Source organism: Podarcis vaucheri, assembly GCF_965113315.1.
Source record: "Podarcis vaucheri genome assembly, chromosome: 9".
Lineage (NCBI taxonomy): Eukaryota > Metazoa > Chordata > Lepidosauria > Squamata > Lacertidae > Podarcis > Podarcis vaucheri.
Genome location: NC_138767.1, coordinates 45,176,177 through 45,196,396, shown reverse-complemented (window position 1 = coordinate 45,196,396; position 20,220 = coordinate 45,176,177). Strand labels below are relative to the sequence as shown.

Below are 20,220 nucleotides of genomic sequence, written 5' to 3'. Positions count from 1 at the left end.
AGTCTCCTCTCTCACAAAGTGTTTGTCCCTTTTATAGTTGTAGGGAGAAAGCACTCCACAAACAAGGATGCCATGCTGGGGAAGTTTGCACCACCACTTAATTAGTCTCTAACAGATAACATAAAAAGATTCCCTCTGCTGATCTTGGAACATAGATAGGTTCAGTATTTCATGTATTTGAGTCACAAGCTCTCAGAGAAGGTGCAGTGTTTTAGATATTTGAGTTGCAAGCTATTTACGGTAAGTGTGTAAAGATGCACAGCCATTTAAGGCTATAAAGGTGCAGCCTTGACTGGGAAATGAATAGATGGCCAATTCAGTTGTCTAAAGGTTGATGTACAGTGGTACCTCGGGTTACATACACTTCAGGTTACAGACTTCGCTAATCCAGAAATATTACCTCGGGTTAAGAACTTTGCTTCAGGGTGAGAACAGAAATCATGCGGCGTTGCAGCAGCAGCGGGAGGCCCCATTAGCTAAAGTGGTGCTTCAGGTTAAGAATGAACTTCCGGAACAAATTACCAGTAAGTACTTAACCAGAGGTACCACTGTACTATGAATCATATTGATTGTATAAGTCAAAGCTCTGGCAGCCACATTTTGCACTCATTGACTTAAACTAGACAGACCACTGCTACTTTTAAGCCTCCCTGCCAGAAACGTGTCCCAAGCGTATTGTCACTGAAGGGTTAACACCATCCCATCCTCCCTTAACTGCCTACACCACAGCATAGAATAATGCAGTTCATTGATGTTGTAAACAGCTCAGAGGTATTTCACTTGAGAAACCAGTTTGACAGTGACAGAATGCTTCTTGATTTTAAAAGGAAAGAACACACTCATTTGGAGTGCTCTTAAGGGACTAGCCCAGGGGTCTGCAACCCTGGAGCCGCATGTGGCTCTTTTACATCTTTGCTGTGGCTCCGGGGCGGATACTAGCGAGGGGAGGAGGCGCATTGTGCGCCCCGACACTCCTCACTGTGGCGGCCGCTGTACTGGCTGTGACGTCGCATGGGGGCGGTGCGTGCGTTAGTCACACACTGTCCTGAAGTCACCTTCCTGCCCGCTGTCAGATCATGGCTCCAGAGATATATTTGTTTTAAATGTCGCAATGGTTTTGCGGCTCCCAGTTGTTGTTTTTTCTTCGGAAACGGGTCCAAGTGGCTCTTTTTGTCTTAAAGGTTGCAGACCCCTGGACTAGCCTTTTCTCTGACATCTAGTTTTCTCTGAAGGGTGGGCCTGCACGTGGATAAGGAGAAACATTCAAACATGAGCTTGTAAGTGGTACAGCCCAGACACAGTTTACCTCCCTCTAAGAATCAGGCTAAAGAGGAGCCATTATTTCATATAACATATGCTTAAGTTACAGACTGCAATAACTAGTATATCAAGTAGTGAGCACTTTTCCTTTTAACACAACATTTCTTCCAAAAATTTTTTTGTCTGGTGTGGAATGTGGTTATCACTAGTCATCAGCCATGGTAGCAACCCAGAACCTTCATGTGCAGCTGTTTCACATGGCCAAGATTTCAGATGGAGCAGCTCTCATAGCAAGCTACACATACTGACATGTCCATTTCTACACAACTTAAAGGTCTAGGAGTCCTGTTATATTTTGCACTTCGTCTCCCTATTTATACCCTTTCCTGTTTGTGAGGTCCCCATATGCATGTGGCTGACCATTGTAGGAAAGAGTGCAGTAAGGGCTAGACACCTTTGGGTCTGGTCAAGTAATAAACATTGGAATGTACAAAAATCTACCATACTGCTTCAACATTCTTCCCTACCATCTTATATAAAAACATCTTAATCAAATACCAATTTTATCCTTCCCCCCCCCCCGATATATACACAACATTTCTAGACAGCTTGTTGTAGCACCCCCTTGCTCTTAGTCAGAAGTTCCTAATGTTCAAAATACAGTGGTACCTTGGGTTACCAGCCACTCTCAAAATGTCGAAAGCGCCCTTCCTTTTGCCCCCCCCCCCTTTTTCTAACCTCCTGGCTAGAGCTGGCTTGTATCTCCCCTCCTCCGAATCTGAGCTAGAACTTAACCCTTGCCTTTCCTGGGAACATCCCTGTTGTTCCTGTTGCTCTCTTCTATTTGATTCACTGCTCTCCTCCCCCCCCCCTTGGGGAAAGCTTTCTCCCTCTGGGAAACTGGAAACATCTAACTCTAACTCTTCCCTGACATTAACCTGAAACTGTTCTTAACCTGAGGTACCACTTTAGCTAATGGGGCCTCCTGCTGCCGCCGTGCCGCCACCACGCGATTTCTGTTCTCATCCTGAAGAATGGTCAGCATGGTTCTTTTGCTCCAAGCAAAACATACTCAGTTCATCCAATCTGTCTTCCCAGACAGTTATGAAACAAAAAATACCTGTCTTGTTGAAGAGGGACATTATTTGATCACTTTTACATTAAATAGAAGTCCCAAACTTTAGGAAAAACAAATATGCAAAGTTTTATTAAAAGAAAAGAAGTCAAAATGACAATAGTTTTGGTCATATTTAAAGCATCCAGGAATTGTTTGTTTACAAACATTTTCACATACAGGAAGTACATAATTAATAGCAGCTAGTTACACAGGAAAAGTTTTAAATGCCATGCAAGTAAAACAGAGCTCCATACATTCATTATAAATCTGCCATTATGCCCATACCAAGTATTAACCCTTATGACAGAGTTAAGAGAGATAAATCAAAACATAACAAAAGAGATCTTGGTAAATAGAGATCACCAATACATTAGTTTAAAACATTTGGCATTACACTTGTTTCATGAGCATTGTATTGTATGTTTTCTGTGGCATTTGTTAAAGCATTGGTAAATATCAAAATATACACCTGTTTTACAACATAGTACTGGCAAACTTCAAAGTTCCGTGCAGAGTATAAATAGTATCATTAAGTTCCAAACAAGTATAAAGAAAGTCTACTTACACACACACTTAAATATGCACACAATAGTAATGTAACCAAAGATGATTTATAAAAGCATCCAGATTCTTGTGCCAGCTTGTAGTACTAAGCTGGGATTCAATATTCCTCCAAAAACCAGCAGTTAATGGATTTTTTTTTCTTTGGAAAAAAGACACCAGGAAACACTATCTTTTACTTTAAAAAAATTATCCAGTCAACCATGAGACACATGATTGGTCCTTAAGGAATTTTGTCCAGAAACCCAGCAAATCCAAATTGTAGTCAACACAGCCAGCTACATCTCAGTCAGATGCTGCTTTACATCAAATAATGCTACACATTGCTTCCAACTGGAATAATCTTCATTTTCATCCTTAATTGTCGCAGGCCACAGCTTCCAACATGTCTCAATGTGCTACAAGTTAAGAAGTGACTTGATGCTCAATCACTTCGACATCACTTGTTAAAGCTTGCTTCTACTGCATAATCAAGGTAGGGAGAAATCTTTGCACCAACTCACAATGGCTTGTCAATAACTGTAACACCTACAGAAAGAGAGAGAAAGCAGGACTTGAACTCTTATTCAGAGAAACTTTCCTATATGGTTGTTCTAAAACTACGTAATTCACTTTATCGTGAATTATCGTAAAGATGTGACCAGATTCTGTGGCTAGAAAGCAGGACTGATCCTAGAGTGGAGTTATGGAGTTTTGCTTCACATACATATTTCCCCCTGAAACTAAAATATTTTCCCTGAAGGGGGCTTTATTTGCTTTTTGCTGTAGTGGGTCTTGGGCTATAATTATGTTTTAGTTCTAGGCTGGATGTCTGCTTATTTGCTATCTGTATTTATTGAGCTTCATTCACCAAATAAAGAGTACAATTTACATTAAAACTGTAAAATAGCATCAGAAAACCACCAATGGCAAAGTTGCCAAAACAACAACAACAACCCCAACAACAACCAAAAAACAACAACAGCACAGAACATCAGATCATAGCAAAGTAGAAGGGAAGACATCTACTCGGTGTGATTTTCTAGAAAAACAGGTGCCGGAACTCACCATGACCACCTCCCTCCTTCTCTTAGAATGGCAATAGCGCCCACCTGAGAGGTGCTGGACTTGAGTTCCGGTGAGTTCCAGCTGAAACAAAGCCTTGCATCTAGTCAACTAAATACCTGGATGAAGAGGTGTGTGAACTAACTCAGAGAGGAAGTCATTCGACAACCTGGAAGCCACCACAGAGAAAGTCTCCCCTGTCTCCCCACCCCTCAAACCATATTTTGCCTGCACTGCCAAAATGACTTCCCACACTGATCGCAACACTTAGGCAAGCTGATGTGGTAGGAAGTGCTCCTTCAGGTATTTGGAGCCCAGGTCATTTAAGCCTTTAGCAAATTGGAAACCAGTTCAGATCTTTCAAAGCCAGCATAATACATGTCAGGCTAGACACTCAACAGTAGCCTTGCTGCTGCATTCTACATTAACTGCATCATCTAAAGAGTCTTCAAGGGCAGCCCCACAAAGAACATATTGCTAGTCTAACCTGGAAGTTATCAAAGCATACATTGCTTTGGCCAAAGAATCCCCTTCCAAGTGGGACTGTAGCTGGCGAACCAGCCAGAACTGGAAATAGGTATTCCTAGCCATTGAAGCGAACTGTGTCTCAAGTGACAGTGATGGATCAAGGAGTCCTGCCCCACCCCCAAATGCACATTTTCCTTCCAGTGGAATGCAACACCTTCCAGAGCTGACCATCTCCCTATATTCTACACTTGAGAACCTGCAGCACCCGAATTTTGCTTGGATTAAGTTTCAGTTTAGTACTCCCCATCCAGACTACTACCATCTCCATACAACTGACAAGCACCTGAACTGCTTATCCTGAGTCAGAGGCAACAGAGAGATAGATCTGGTTGCCAACTAACTCAACATCGCCTTAATACATCTCCCAGTGGATTTCTATAGGTGTTCAAAAGCATCTATAACTAATGCTCTTTGTATGGATTTTGTTTCATTATTTCTGGTTTATTCACATTTTATCTATGATGAAATTGTCTTACATGTTGTTTTTTATGGATGCCGCCCTCAGAAAGCTTTGACTCTTAAAAAGGTGACATATACACAGTGGCGTCGCAATGGGGGTGGGGGGGTGGTGGTGCGGTGCACCCCAGGTGCCATGTCCTCCATTTGCAGCTGGAGCCGTGAGTAGAGGATCCCGGCGCCAGTGGCAAACTGCTATGTACAGCGTGTGTGCAGTGTCGCACGCACACGCTTTACGCAATGACCCCGCACATGCACTGTACATAGCGGTTTCCGCCGGCGCCACTCAAGCGCCTTACAGACGGCGGTGGGATCCCTCCATCGCCACTACAGCCGCATGTAAAGGATCCTCCGTTCGAGGCTGCAGCTGCAGCTGCCGTATAGCGCTGGAGCACCGGCAAACCGCTATGTACAGTGCACATGCGGCGTTGCACATGCATTATACGTAGCGACACTGCACATGCGCCCTACGTAGCGATGCCCCTCCCCGGGTGTCACAACGCCTTCGTTCGCCCCTGCATATACATATTTTAAATGAGCAAATATAAAGATGAGAGCTTGGTTTTCACCGCATACAGATGCTATCTGTGTTTAACTCCATTTATATCCCATCCATCCTCCAAGAGCTTCTAGGCCCATTCACATAATACACGCTCACAGAGGGAGCATAATGCAGTCCACCTGCCCCTTCATTAACCTCCAGAAAAAGGGAGAAGACTCCTCCTTTTTAACTTATTCTTTATTACCTGCATAGCTTCTTCCTGTACTCATACATGACGATACCACCGTCCACTTATCTGTTGTAGGGTTATAATATTCCACTGTTGCCAAGTTACAGGAACCATCGTCTCCTCCAACTACATATAAAAGCCCATTGACAGCACAAACCCCTAATACAAAGCAGAAAAATAGTGTCAGCGCCTGGTTTCTTAGCTCACCAGGCCACATTTGGTGCCAGGAGGTTGTAAAAAAGAAGCATTAAGGCCTTTCTAAGTGACAAGCTAAGTGCACAATTATTTATTTGATATGATGGACAACCATGTATTCCCCCAATGTAGCATTTGAGGCTAGTGGTTTATCAAAATTCAAAACTGCCATAATTTTTGTCTGTTGTTATTTAGTTCTATGGTGAAAGTGGCTGTGTTAGTGTCATATAGTGAATTATGTTAGATTTCTCATTACTCAAAGCAAGGTCCTCATTAGATAAATAACCTGGGGGGGGCAGATGTGGAAGCAATTAAAGCCCAAGCGAGTGTCATTTCTATTTTCAATGCTATATTAAAAGTTCTTTGAAGGCTGTAATATTTACCTGCATTTCTCCTACACATGTTCATATCTGCAACCTGTTTCCATGTATTGATGGTGGGATCATACACCTCAACACTTTTTCTGACTAAAGGACCATCATGGCCACCTACTGCATACAATAAGTTGTTTAAGACACCAACACCTGAAAGGAGGGGGGGAAAGCAAAACGAGTTAACATTAAGAAAAAGCATAAATCCCCACTTCTGGGGTTTTAGCAAGTACCAACAAAGTACCAAGGAGTGGGAGGTGGGAATCAAAAAATTTCAGATGCAATGAAAGTCACATAAATACTGTATTACATTATACGTTCACAGGCACCAACACATTCACAGACACGAACACACACTTTGCATGTACCTAGAGCTTGAGAGTTTTGAAAAATGTCTTCACACTTTTCCCCAGCAACTCTTACAGCCACCTTTAGGTCAGTTTGTTTATCCCAATATTACACGGTTTGCTGGAGCTGTGTGTGGCTTTGTTGAAGGTTCTATTGAGTTCATCAAAGGGGCAAACTTTAAACTAATGAAATACTGGCCCACAGCTGACTCTCTTACAGTGCAATCCTTTGTCCAGTGCAATCCTATGCTAAATTACACCTAGAGAAGTGTGCATAGGATTGCACCTTTAGCCAATATGCTATGCTAGTTCTTGGTCTTGCAAACCTTGATGCAGCTCACAGGAAGGAAATACTGTGGGGTCCTGCAACACATTCTATAAGCTAAAAAACATAACATGCAAGAATAAAAGGGCAGCGTAAGCACTATACTAGCAAATTGGAGAGTTGAAGTGAGGCACATCCTTGCCTTCCTTCGCCACCAGTCAGGAAACCAATGGCCCCTGGGAGAAGCACTCTCTACCTCTCGGAAAGAGCATCATGGGAGAGCAATCTAGCCCCATCCATCTGCCAGAGGAGGAGAAGCAGCTCCTCCAATCATTACTTTCTCCTTCCCACCCCATTTCCCCCCTTTTCAATTTGTATATCACTTAGTTACAGCAATCTCTCAGTGGCATACAGGAAACACAAAGCAGTAAGACTAAAAGTGAGTCAAAACTATAAAACCAGAATTCAGCTTAAAAGTCTGCAGGAATAAAACAATGTCTTCAGTAGGCACTGAAAGCTTAACAGGGAGGGGGGGTCCTGTCTGATCTGGAAAAGAGTTCAATAAAACTGGGCCCACTATACTGAATGCATGGCTCCTTGGTAATAAGAGTCGTGCATCCAAGCCACGGGGGACCATTAACAGTGACTCCCTTGAAGACCTCAGTGACTGAGCAGGGATATAATGGATCAGGTGGCCCATTATGTACCTGGATCCACGTTGTTAAGGGCCTTATAAATTAATACAAGAACCCTGAACCTGGTCCAGTAGCATATAGGCGGCCAATGCAAGCTTGAAGGTTTATGTGCTGCCGATAGTCCAACCCTATCGACTGTCTAGCCACAGCATTCTGCATCAGCTGCAGCCTCTGCTCAAGGGATGAGTGTATTGCAATAATTGAGTTTTGAAGGTATCAGTACATGAATCTCAATACAAATTTAACCAATCATCATCATCATCATTGCCATTATTATCCAGGTCCAAGAACGGCCATAGTTGGAGGACTAACTGTAGCTGGCAAAAGACACTCCTAGCCACTGAGGCTTTGTTGCTTCCAGCAACAAAGACGGATCTGGGAGCACCCCACCCCCCAAGCTCTGAACCTATTCTTTCAGAGGGAGTGCAACCCCACACAGAATTGGTCAATCCTCAGAACACAGGAAATACCAACCCATCTTCCAAGGAATCAAGCTCAGCATACCAGCCCTTATCTACTCCACCACAGTGCCCAGTGGTGCAAATTGAACTGGACACCAAGTACTGAATGGGTGTAAGCCAGACGTATGCAAACAAAATTATGTTTTCTCAAGTCATGCTGAACCAGAAATTGCTTTTTCAAAGCCACTGGCATTTAAGAGTTTGCTGCTGGGAGCTTCCAACATAAATACTTAAATAGGGATTCAAAAAACAAACAAAACAAAACAAAACAACCAAAGTCAGATTTTTCAGTGAGTAGCTGTTAGATCATACCAAAAACCTTTGAAAAACAAATAAATGGGGGCGTTAAACCAGCAACTTAAAAATTAGCTACAAAGAAAGATTATCTTGAGAACACTTCCTGATTGCAACTCACAATGTCAGTTCCTTCCAAAGAAACTGAGAGCAATTGATCTTTGGAATGCACACCTACCCATCACCCCACCTTGAGAATGGTAAAGCATGAATGGTGAGATGACCCTCTTCAATCCTGCAATTCAAGCTAAAATCTGATCAGAGAGACATCTCATATTCCAATAAATGCAATTATTTCCTGGTTCAGGAATTATGTCCCATATATAGCAATAAGTGTGGGGGAGGTGCAGGAACAAGTTCAAGCAACAGTAAGACAGCTATTTGGATTTTGAAGATATGTGTACCTGCCATGACTATTTTTAAAAAACCCCAAAAAACTTTGGGATTCCTTGCATTTTTTCCCCTTTGACACATAGAGTTCTCATTTAAGTTTGTTTACTCACCTGCTCCGCTACGTCTAGTGCCCATCTCTGCAACATAGCTCCATTCATTTGAACTGTAGTTATAACACTCCACTGTACTAAGGCACTGACGTGATGCACCATCATAGCCACCGACGGCATACAGCATACCTGAAAGGAGGATTAACAAATTCTACATATACAGATACACCAGTAGATGATAGGTCAACCTTCCCGAACCTGGTGTTGCCCAAGTGCTTTGGACCACAACTCTTGTCTTTCCTAACCACTGATCATGCTCGGTGATAGAAGTAAAGAGCCCAAAAATATCTGGTGGGCACAAGATTGGAGAAGGCTGCATTAGATTTGTATGATGTGCATTTCATAGAGGATTAAACCTAGAAGCCTTTGTGTTAAAAGGGGTGACTGATCTGAATGAGAAAGCTTCCACATAAAATAGTTAAGGTTTGTGCTCTGTGTAACTGAAACTGCAAAACCATTTAGCATGGACGTTTGCATTTGATGCTTTGTGCTAAATGGGCTTTTCTCAACAAGGGTCTATTTTGAAGAGAATTTGTCAGGTTCCACTCAAGTCCTTTTTTGTGAGGTTTGATGGACTCACACTATTGAAGAAGCTGAACGAAAGCAAGGCAGCCTTATCTGAGCTGTCTACTTCAGATAGGTTGTGGTTCAGTTTAAATTATTCGTACATTTCAGAAGAAACAAATACTTTCTCTTTAAATTTTTTTTAGACATTTCTCTTTCAATCATATTCATTTAATTCAATATATTTATTTTTATTTTAAAACATGAGCAGTCATTTTTTAAAAAAGGACTATTCAGCTTCTCAGCTGGCCAATAAAATCTGACTACTATAGCTATTTCTTAATATAGCAGGCAGCACACTGCCACTTTCTCCATGGCACAAGGAAAGCAAAAAATTAATAAAATAAAGATAAAAATACTGTACTAAGGTGGTTAGGAAAAATTCATAGAGAACACAGCAGAGGGCACTCCTGGGTCTAATAAATACTTCATCTGAAGATGGAGTTAGACTGAAAAGACTAGTCTGCTTTGCAAAGTGCTTGCTATGAACATATGGTGTATTTAGGAGTTAAGCTTGTGAACAGCTATTAGTCACATGGACACCAGAACCAATTTAGTCTTAAGAGGAGACCTTACCTCCAACTACACCTACACCAACACTACTTCTCCTTGTGTTCATTGGAGTTACATGAAACCATTCATTAGTCTTCATATTATAGGCTTCTACTGATGATAGACCTGTAACAAAGCAGTACACAAAGCTATGAAGAAAGAAGGTATTATTCATTCGTTTCTCCATGAACTATTAACAGGAATTAAGAACTTATGAACTCTTTTCTATCATAAGCTACGGAGATGACCGTGAGCTTGAGAGTGCTGATCTCACTCAGATGAATTATTGCGTGTTGTGTTTTCATTTTTATAAGCAGAATTTTAATAGTGCAAAACAACTTGCTGGGGCTGATGGGAATTGTACTGCCAAGCATCTGAACAGCGCCAAATTGGTGAGGTCTGATCTAGAAGACTGTCATCTCAAAGTAAGAATGCAAAGTACAATATGAATGAAATGCTCTATACCTGTACTTCCATCAAATCCTCCCACGGCATACAGAAGTCCGTTTAATACAGCAGCCCCCAAAGTGCTTCTTCTGTCTTGCATGCTAGCAACACTTGTCCATTGGTCCTTCACGGGATCATATGAATCCACCGTACGAACCCTCAAGGAGCCATTGAAACCACCAACGGCAAAGACAAGACCGCTCATGTATACCACTCCTGAAAGAGAAGGTTCTACATTTCAGGCATTGGTCTCTGCAGACCATGTATGCTCTTTTGTTTAAAGACTGCACACATAAAAAAAACCATCCTTCTTAAAAGGAAGTTGTTGGCATGGGGTTACCTAGCTATGTAAGCAACACTATCAATTTAAGCAGCTACCTGCTCTGCATCTTCTAGAAGGCAGCTCAGCAACTTGGTGCCACCGTTCTTCCTTAAAATCGTAACACTCCACACTGCGGATAGCTTTGGGTGCTTGTCCTCCGACCACCACCATCAGCTTCAAAGGAAGAAACACATCGTAAATAACCTTGTTGCTTAGTCACATAAATGGAGACAACAATGGAAAATTGATCATTTCTTACAAGTTGCTATTCCGTGTCTCAGAGTAGTTTGTCATGCTCTTTGGCTACAGCAATAAACTTAGGAACTATTCACTTACGCATACCCATCATGTATCAGAATAGCATCTTTGAACTTCCTGTATTCCCCTTTTCTTTTGGAGACTACTTCTGCCAAGGCGATTGTCAGGAGAGAGAGTTCCACCACCAAAGTACACAGGGATCAATAAGGAGGAGATATAGTCCTACTCCTACTGTCTAACTTTGCTGCCACCAGGGGTTTTTTTTTGGGGGGGGGAGGAGAGAAGAGTCTTGCTATAATCTATAACGCTGCTCCTTCTGTTAAGTGGTCACCTTGACAATTCATGGGACACATATCGAACCAAATACCTCCATTCTACTCACTAAAAAGGCAGATGCTCTTGACAGGCAAAACAAGAGTCTCTCTGCTGAACCACCATGACAGTCTTGCCAGTTACGTCATGGCAAGCAGAACCCTACTAACAAATATGAAAGAAAGACATTCTAGATTGATTGTCTAAATTCACTTACTGGATTGTGGTGCGCCTCTTCCTACTGGGGTGTGTGTGTGTGTGTGTGTGTGTGTGTGTGTATGTGTCCCATTTGACTGTCTTAAATTACTCCAAAATCACTATATTTTCAATAAGACCGTCACATAGTTAAATCCATCTGTTACATCTCTGCTGAACGTTCTCTTCCCATAATGCAATGCAATACTAAATGGCGAACCAGGTAGCCAAGAGTGACGGGTCTTACTTTTGGAAGGCAGGCAGGTGTTCGCAGCCTTGTTCGTGTCGTCTTCATCAGAGCCCTTTGCTCAAGTGGCAGCAAATGGTACTTCATCGCTTCAATGAGGTAATCCTTACACGCACTGCTGTTTTTAACAAGCGGTTCCTCTTCGACTCTCTGCGCATTAAACGTGGACAAAAGTCTTAACAAGTACTACTATACAACAGGTGCACACTAATATGCTGGCATGTTCATCTCAAGATTACCCCTATGCCAACCCTCTTAAGAAAGAAAATACAAGCCCTTTGGATCTGTTCAATAAGAGATATAAGCACGGTGCTTCCAAAATTTTTGGAACCCTATAAAGAAAAGGCATTTCAAGAGGGTGGATGCCTACAGGCTAGAAACCAGAATATAGAGACAAGCACAGAAGCTGTATACCCTGGCAAAAAAAAAAAAAAAAGGCAATTTGAGTATCACTTGTTATGTGTGCTTTGGAATTCTGTCCTATGCAAAGACATTTCAGTACTTTTCTGAACAAGATCAAGGTAACTTATTCAAACAAATGAAAACAAATGGGCTCAAGGAAAAATGAGGTGAATATTGCCAACTTCCTTCTGCATGTCCTGCAAGTTCAAAACTCACTCCCTGGCACCTCCAGGTAAAGATGGGATTGTCCCTTATTAAGGGACCAGCTGGACCAAGGTGACTTCATTTAAGCTGGTTTCCTACATTCCTAGGGCAACAGCAAATATTAATTCCCTTTGACAGAATATCAAGGAAAACCTAAACCAGTACGCAACTGTTCTAGTATAGCTGCAGATTCAGATTCTTAGCGATAAACCATTTAAGGCAGGTCACTTCAAATTTAGGTGTAGGTTTTTTGGGTTGGTTTTTTTTGGTTTTTGTTTTGCTAGTTAGGTTGATGAAGTGATTCCTCCAAATTAACGGAGCCTTACCCTTTCCACTATTAAATATTTTCAAAAGTTACACACTCGCCAAAAAGCACGATACAAACAAGATAAAAAAGAAGACCCAGTTGTAACTACCAAGATCAGAACGTTGAGCAGATTGGTAGAACCTTACAAGAAGTTCTACCTGTAGTTAAGCGATTCTGTCTCCTTAATGGTAAATATTCTGTTCTTATGGCTAAGTCTGTACGCTTAAGGTTGTACAGAATAAGAGATTAACATTAAATGCTTACTTTTTACTTACCTGAACCAAATACTCTCGGGAGAGCAATGGCAGGCGGACATGTTCCATCAGGCGTGCCATGAGCTCTTGTCGCACATCTTTGTCGTGGTTGACCCATGCGATCACCGCTTCAAACACCTTGCGTAACAAAAGGACACACTATGAGTTTTGAACATTTTTTGGGGGGTGGGGCAACAGGGCAGATTCACATATTATTCTCTCTTAAGAAGCCCTTCTCTGCGAGTGCTGTAATTGAGAATGGAAAACAGAGACCCTTCCATCAGGGGTCAGTAGCACAGGAAAGGAGCCACAGCTCCCGCCCATACTCTGTGAGTTATCCTCAGCAGGTCCTATCCTTTTAAAGATGTCAGTAGCCTTCTCACTCTCTAAATGGTTAAAAAGGGGTACCAAGCCCAAGCTGCTTCCCTCTCTCACCCCAAGCATCTTGCTCCTTTTGAAAGTTGCTGCTCTCCTCTGTCGTCTCTTCCCCAATCACCTTCAGCTTCTCATAAGCCATCAGGTGGATGGAGTATATTCTCACCTCCCTAAAGGAATACTGTGGCTACTGAGGATCCTCAGTCCTTGGACACAGCTACATTGGCAAAGAAAAAGCGCTTCGTATGCGTTGTACAGTGGTACCTCTGGTTACAAACTTAATTCGTTCCAGAGGTCCCTTCTTAACCTGAAACCATTCTTAACCTGAGGTGCGCTTTCACTAATGGGGCCTTCCGCTGCCGCCGCACGATTTCTGTCCTCATCCTGAGGTAAAGTTCTTAACCCAAGGTACTACTTCCGGGTTAGCAGAGTCTGTAACCCGAAGTGTTTGTAACCTGAGGTACCACTGTATATGCATTATAACACTGTGACACCTGACGGCGCTTTGGAGTTCCGTTTTTGCCAACCCGATTTCTCATATAAAGTTTACAACGCGTTTCACTGAAACGCTTCTTTGATGTGTCTGGAGCCAGCCCTTACTGAGGTTCAGCTTTTCGATTAAAATGTTTGTGTTTTCACAAGCCGCCGGAGTGGAATTCAGCATCGTGCTAAGCTGATCCTTTCATCGGCACAGGCATTTCTCCTTGTCATGTGAAATGATTAATCCTCTGCTCTCCCTGCGAGTTGTTTGGGGGGTGGGCATAGGGCATGTGTGCGGAAGAAGAGAATTCCCCCAAGGATGCCAACAACTTGGTGTTGTTGTTGTTTTGTGGTCTCCGGTTACAAATCTTGTCAGCGCTTACCACTTGAGTTAGAAGGATTATCTATAAAATTCCCATACTGTGCTAAATATATCTGCAGTCTATGAGGATGCTTAATAGAAGTTCAGTTTGCAGCTAGGGTACCAAAAGATCTGCTGAGGATTTAATTAAAGGATAAGAGTCATGCAGCTCTAAAAGCAGGCCGAGATGTGGGCTGCAAGCACTGCGCCACTGCCAAGACTCAGAGAGTTGGACAGTGATGCTGCAGTAGCGTGTCAGCCCTCACCGAGGGAAGAAACCCACACAGGACATGGGCATGTGGCAAAAACAAAACAATCAGAACAGCTTCTCCATATGCCGAAACTCAGCACATGCTCTACTTAACCTACATCTCAGCCCACATTCAGTATCATATGATCTTGCTTTGTAGGCCTATGTGTATTCCAGTATCTGTGCTATCACTGTATAATACTCATTTTTAGGTAGGATGCTTTAGCTGTACTTCAAGGAAAGCCTTGAAGTTGGCCAACTATAATGCATTGCGCATAGGGCAACCTTTCAAGATGGCCCCAAACCTGCTACTGGTCCATTTCCAAAGTGCTGGCACATAAGCATATAATTTGAAGCCCTACCTACTCAACTTTGGACCTTGTTACCTGAAGGCTTGTCTGCTTCCATATGAAACAGCCCAGGAACTAGGTTTTTGGGTTTCCCCCCTTCCCACCCTCATTTTAGGAAACCCTTCTCTGGGTGCAGCTACCATCTGTGGTGAAGGAAACACCATTTTCTATTATAGCAACTTGCTTTTGTAGTTCCTGCACTCCTGGGAGGTTCACCTAATGCCTACGTAAATGTCTTTCCAGGGGCAGGTGTTTTCCAGTTATCATCATCTGAAGACTTCTTATCCAATAAAATGTATTATTACTATTATTAAAATTTATATACCACCTTTATCTTTCAAAGATCTCAAGGTGGTGTACATAGTTCACCCCCCCCCCATTTCACCCTCACAATAACCCTGTGAGATAGTTTGTTGTAGATGCGGCACATGAATGAAGGTTCCATCGTATCTGATTAGACCTTAAGATTCTTAAAAGCAGCTTTCAAACTGGGAGAAAGGGACCTTACCTTTTCCTCGGACGCTATTGTAAGTTTGTCACTGGATATTAAGCTGCACACCTGTTCTACATCGAGGTTCAGAAATTCCTCACAAAGCACAACTTCAGTAAAGTGCTGCTCTGTTTAGAGAGGGGAGAAATATCTTTGAATGCACACGCACACACCTGTGCGATGCAAGTTAAGAGGTACCGACTCTATAGAAGCAAGTGGTTTCCACTGCAGTGACTACTTGCTGGGGCACACGACTGCAAAATGAGGAAAGCACATAGTTCACATATAATAAATGCACATATATGAAGCATCCTAAGACAATAACTCACCACAATATTCTTACAGCATTTGGGATAATATTATTTGATATTCAGGTGAATGGGTGGATAGAGCTGTAGCTGTAATGGCACACACCAGAGGGGAGGAAGCAGGCTTGGCAGAGCCCTGAGCTTTGCAGACGTACAGAAGTTCTGGTAAAAATACCCAAAGGGCAGAAACAGCCCAATGAGCACCGAGTATGTTCAGTGGACAAAGAATGCTGACTGTTTGGGGAGGAAGACTTTTGCCTTGTTCATAAATAAAAAGTTGATTTCAATGGACTCTGGCCCCTGAATGGCCAAGGCAGGGCAGCAGGAGTTGGGCTCTTTGGCTAGGGGAGGTATTTTCCTTCTGTCCATCATTGGAGGATTTTTGCTTATTTTTTTTAAGCTGAAATGGCGGCAGAGGCAAGTTAGTACGACAGGGCATTGTGCACCTCCGGGGTGGCTTGATCAAGGCTGGGAGGAATGAGACAGAATGTTGGGAGGTGGAGGAAATGGCTGATCAAGTTCTTTGAGAGCCAGTGTGGTGTAGTGGTTAAGAGCGGTAGACTCGTAATCTGGGGAACTGGGTTCGTGTCTCCGCTCCTCCACATGCAGCCGCTGGGTGACCTTGGGCCAGTCACACTTCTCTGAAGTCTCTCAGCCCCACTCACCTCACAGAGTGTTGGTTGTGGGGGGGGGGGGGAAAGGGAAAGGAAAATGTTAGCTGCTTTGAGACTCCTTCGGGTAGTGATAAAGTGGGATATCAAATCTAAACTCTTCTTTGGGGTGGTTTGTGGTATACAGAAGACTGGAGGCCTCTCTTCTGTAGGCTTCATTATTTGGATGCTGTAAATCTACCTGTGGGGGCTGCCCTCCAGAGTAAGACTCTCTGGGGTTTGGTGTTGGGACAGTTTGTGAAGACTATGAGGTTCTACGAAAGGCTGCAACTGAAATGTAATTGCAGTATTGCCAGTAGGTGGTGGCGACAGGCCCTTTTCCTTGGCCTTGCTGCCACTGAACCCTGAGAAGGAAACCAGATGGAAGGGGAATAGAATACCTGGAAGGGGATCCTGGCTGGCTGAATGGCATACTAAACAGGAGCACTCCACACTGCCAACCTTATGTTGAAGGCCCCACTTGCCACATGGTAATTCAACATTTTAAAGGGACCCAATCTGATTAATGTGCTATTCAAACACAGTAGCCGCGTTCTCAACAGATTCTGCAGCAATTCAGCCTAGGTGATTGGCAAGTTGCCCCTTTCGTAAAATCTATGCTCTCTCGCACTCAGGTTCTCAGAAACGAGAAAAATGGGAAAAATAAGGAATCTGAAGCAGCATTGTTATGATCAGCCGTCTGTTTAGAATGTAGTTCGTTGCCTAGGAAATCTTGTTAACTCTTTGAGGCACCTCCTTTTGTCACGAAAGAGGAACAGATAAATGAATTATTTTGAATAATATGCTCTGAAATTATATAAATTATATAAGCCCTACAGCTGAGCGGAGGAAAAGAAAAATGTGTGCTGTTGAGATGGAGGGAGAAGCCTTCCCCAAAGACCAAGATGGGGAAGCACCTGTGGCCATTCAGATATATATGAGCAGGGATTGTGACAACTGTAGCCTAGCAACATCTGGAGAGCCATGTGTTCTCCAACCCTGGTCTATAATCATTGGCAGCAGCCAGGAATTGAATTTGAGATGTTCATGGGTACAAAGCACGTTCGCTAATTCTCAGCTATGCCTCCAGTCTTGTCTGAATGTTCTAAGCGGACCTAGACAGCTTTCCTATGGTTTCTTGGGGGTTACCTACAGGAAGGAGGGGAACCCAGAGAGCTGGAGAGCCCTAAAGGAAAAGGAGATCTTTCCCTCCTCGCTACCTTGTATCAGCAGTTCAGGCAAGCCATTGCCTCAGATCCAAACCGTCAAGCAGTTCAGAGCTCAACTACTCATTTGCACTGCCTTAGAACCTGACTTGACTAAATACAAGGGATCTTCTCTCACATCCTCAAACTTCAGCTCTGCCATTGATCTGCTGCCCCCAAATGCTAGAACAACTGTTTGGGTAAAATTCTGAGGAGCAGAGTTGCAGTAAGAGAGACCTTTCCCCACCTTCCAGCCCTTTACCCAAGATACTGCTGCATGCAAATGTGCACAGGCTATATAGGTCACAGGAAGAAGCCCACTGAGACTGCTCCTCACCCTAGGCTATGGTGGGGACCCTCTCACCCATGGGCCAATCTTACCCTGCTAGGGTATCCAAATTGCCCTGCAAGGCCATGTCCCTCCCAAGCCTCATTCACCTACCCACCAGCTAGAATGACTTGGGACATCACCTAATGAATGATGGTTGAGGTTATGCATTTACCACACACCCCTATTGTCAGGAAGAGAGTTGCTAAAAAGGAGGGGGGGGACACTTGTTTTAACAGTTCCTTGCAAGGCACTTTGTACTCCCAACTTTGGGTCTTCAAAGCACCTTGTGTCAAAATGACTGTGAGGTCAAACTTGACCTGCAAAGCCTATCATGATAAGGAGATAGGGGCTCATGGAGCCCAAAAGGTTCCCTATAGCATTGGGGCTTGGCTACAGAGCATCTGGAAGAATTTTTTTGGATAAGGCTAGAAAGCCCTAGAAGGCTTGGGCTGAATAGACTCATTTTTTTATACTGGTGCCTAAAATTTTAATGTGGTTTTAATTGCTGGTTTTAAAATCCACTTGTTTCCTAGCTGCTTCGTGATTTTTTTTCTTGCATGTGCAAAAAGTCAAGGCAGTCAGTTCTAAGGCTTTCACATTCCCCAACATTGTAGCTCAAATTCCCTCTTGTGCGAGTAATGTTAAAAGGCTGCCACATTAGACAGCGTTAGAAACAAAACCACAATCCAGCCAAGACTGTTTTTTTAGAATTGGTGTTGCACTTGCCTGCATAAGTGTTGGCCTTGTTCAGAAGATCTGTGCATGCATGCATGTCAGCAAAAGCGCGAAAGCCTAAACAGTTCACAGGATGAAGCTGGGTTTCCAGAAAATCACAGCAGCTCTTCTTTACATCCTGCAACTGCAACAAACTAGCTGCCGGGAGAAGTACCTACAATAACCAAAACCAAATTCATGCACACATTGCCAACAACAACAAAAAGAAAAACTTACGGCACACGTATTAGGAGAAACATTAGAATGGTAGAGAATGCAGTGGTGCCCCGCAAGACGAATGCCTCGCAAGACGAAAAACCCGCTAGACGAAAGGGTTTTCCGTTTTTCGATGCGCTTCGCAAGACGAATTTCCCTATGGGCTTGCTTCGCAAGACGAAAACGTCTTGCAAGTCTTGCGATTTTTTTCGCTTTCCCCCCTTTTTCTAAGCCGCTAAGCCGCTAATAGCCTTTTAGCCGCTAAGCCTTTAATAGCCGCTAAACCGCTAATAGCGCTAATCCGCTAATAGGGTTGCTTCGCAAGACGAAAAAACCGCTAGAGGAAGAGACTCGCGGAACGGATTATTTTCGTCTTGCGAGGCACCACTGTATGACCAACAGAGGTCTGCATTTTAAAGTCACCACCTTAAATTTACGGTACTAGTGTTGATTGTGATGCTTGCTGTTAGAAAGTTTTAAAAACCCTGTATTCCGACTCACTGGCCTTTGAATCCAGATGAGTTGCCAAGGATTGGGTCACTGCAGAAATGCAGTTGCCCCTTTTGTCGCATGAACTACGATGGGACAACGTTCCTTCTATTTTGAAAGGTTTATTCATTCTTCTCCTACTGCTCACTGTAGGACTTAATCATATTAGCACAACAGGGATGGCATTAAAAAAAAAAAAGGTTAGTGTTTAAGAGGTTGACATTGATCAGCTTCATTCCAAAGCACTATCCAATTCTGTATTCCCAATGCCTTTATTTGATTGACTCAATGAAATCTAAGTAAGCTCACAAAATGGGCTTCTTTGTAAACACTGCATTTGCTGTTAGCAGTTGTATACGGTATTCACTTTTAAATACAGAAGCCACGGAATGCTAGCTTCAACTGGAACACATTCAAGAGGACAGACACCACTGACTTTACTTTACTGCACTTAATTCATCTGCCCTACACAGAGGATGCTTCCGGGTTCCCAAGGGCTCACTGAACCAGCAGAGAACTGCAGAAATGCCTCAAGCAGAGATCCTTTGCGTTTGCACTGCTTGTCTTTCAAGAAAAGCATGAGTCAAGATAAACAGCTGTAGTGGTGGGTGGGTGGCAGTGCAGAGGGCTAAAAATAAATTTCGACATCTGTAGCACAAAGCTAATGCTAACACTTTACATTTCACCCAAGAAAGCTATTAGCCCTCATTCATTTCAGATGTAGCAATTCGTTCCTAAAAATCATTTACAAGCCACATGCTTCCTGAAACAAGGCCTTTTTAAAGCGATCAACTTTTTTTTATAGCTCTGCTTGAAGTCCAAGGACTGTTTACAGACCAAGCGTGTGGCCTTGTCTAAAATGTTCCCAGCTGCCCAGTACACTCACCCTCCAAACAAATATTTACACTCAGTTCTGTTCCATGTTTTATGCTGTTCTCTGGCACCATATGTATAAAAAGTGAACAGTGCCAGAAAAAAAATACATAAGCACGAATCAGGAAAGGATCGAACCCCACTTAGGTGTAGTTTTCAAGGCAGAATTTGCCATTTATACACATGGGAGCTCTTAAAAGACTGTACCCTTTGGATCTTGTTTAGGGAAGTTTTTA

At 43.0% G+C, this 20,220-nt stretch overlaps 1 protein-coding gene across 3 annotated transcripts in view; it reads right to left on the bottom strand.

The window, feature by feature from the left end:
• Positions 1-2,439: 2,439 nt before the first annotated feature.
• KLHL2 (kelch like family member 2) overlaps positions 2,440-20,220 on the bottom strand; it is a 38,338-nt gene continuing 20,557 nt past the window's right edge. For 2 of the 3 annotated variants that reach the window (XM_082238455.1, XM_082238457.1), the window contains 11 exons: positions 18,419-18,581; positions 15,217-15,326; positions 12,914-13,030; positions 11,726-11,875; positions 10,770-10,887; positions 10,410-10,622; positions 9,969-10,070; positions 8,829-8,957; positions 6,276-6,416; positions 5,713-5,856; positions 2,440-3,466 (listed from right to left, as the gene is read on the bottom strand). In XM_082238455.1, coding sequence (XP_082094581.1) covers positions 3,438-3,466; positions 5,713-5,856; positions 6,276-6,416; positions 8,829-8,957; positions 9,969-10,070; positions 10,410-10,622; positions 10,770-10,887; positions 11,726-11,875; positions 12,914-13,030; positions 15,217-15,326; positions 18,419-18,581 — 1,416 coding nt within the window. In that variant the 3' untranslated portion in view covers positions 2,440-3,437. The remainder of the gene's footprint in view (positions 3,467-5,712; positions 5,857-6,275; positions 6,417-8,828; positions 8,958-9,968; positions 10,071-10,409; positions 10,623-10,769; positions 10,888-11,725; positions 11,876-12,913; positions 13,031-15,216; positions 15,327-18,418; positions 18,582-20,220) is intronic. The other variant, XM_082238456.1, reaches the window with a different exon arrangement.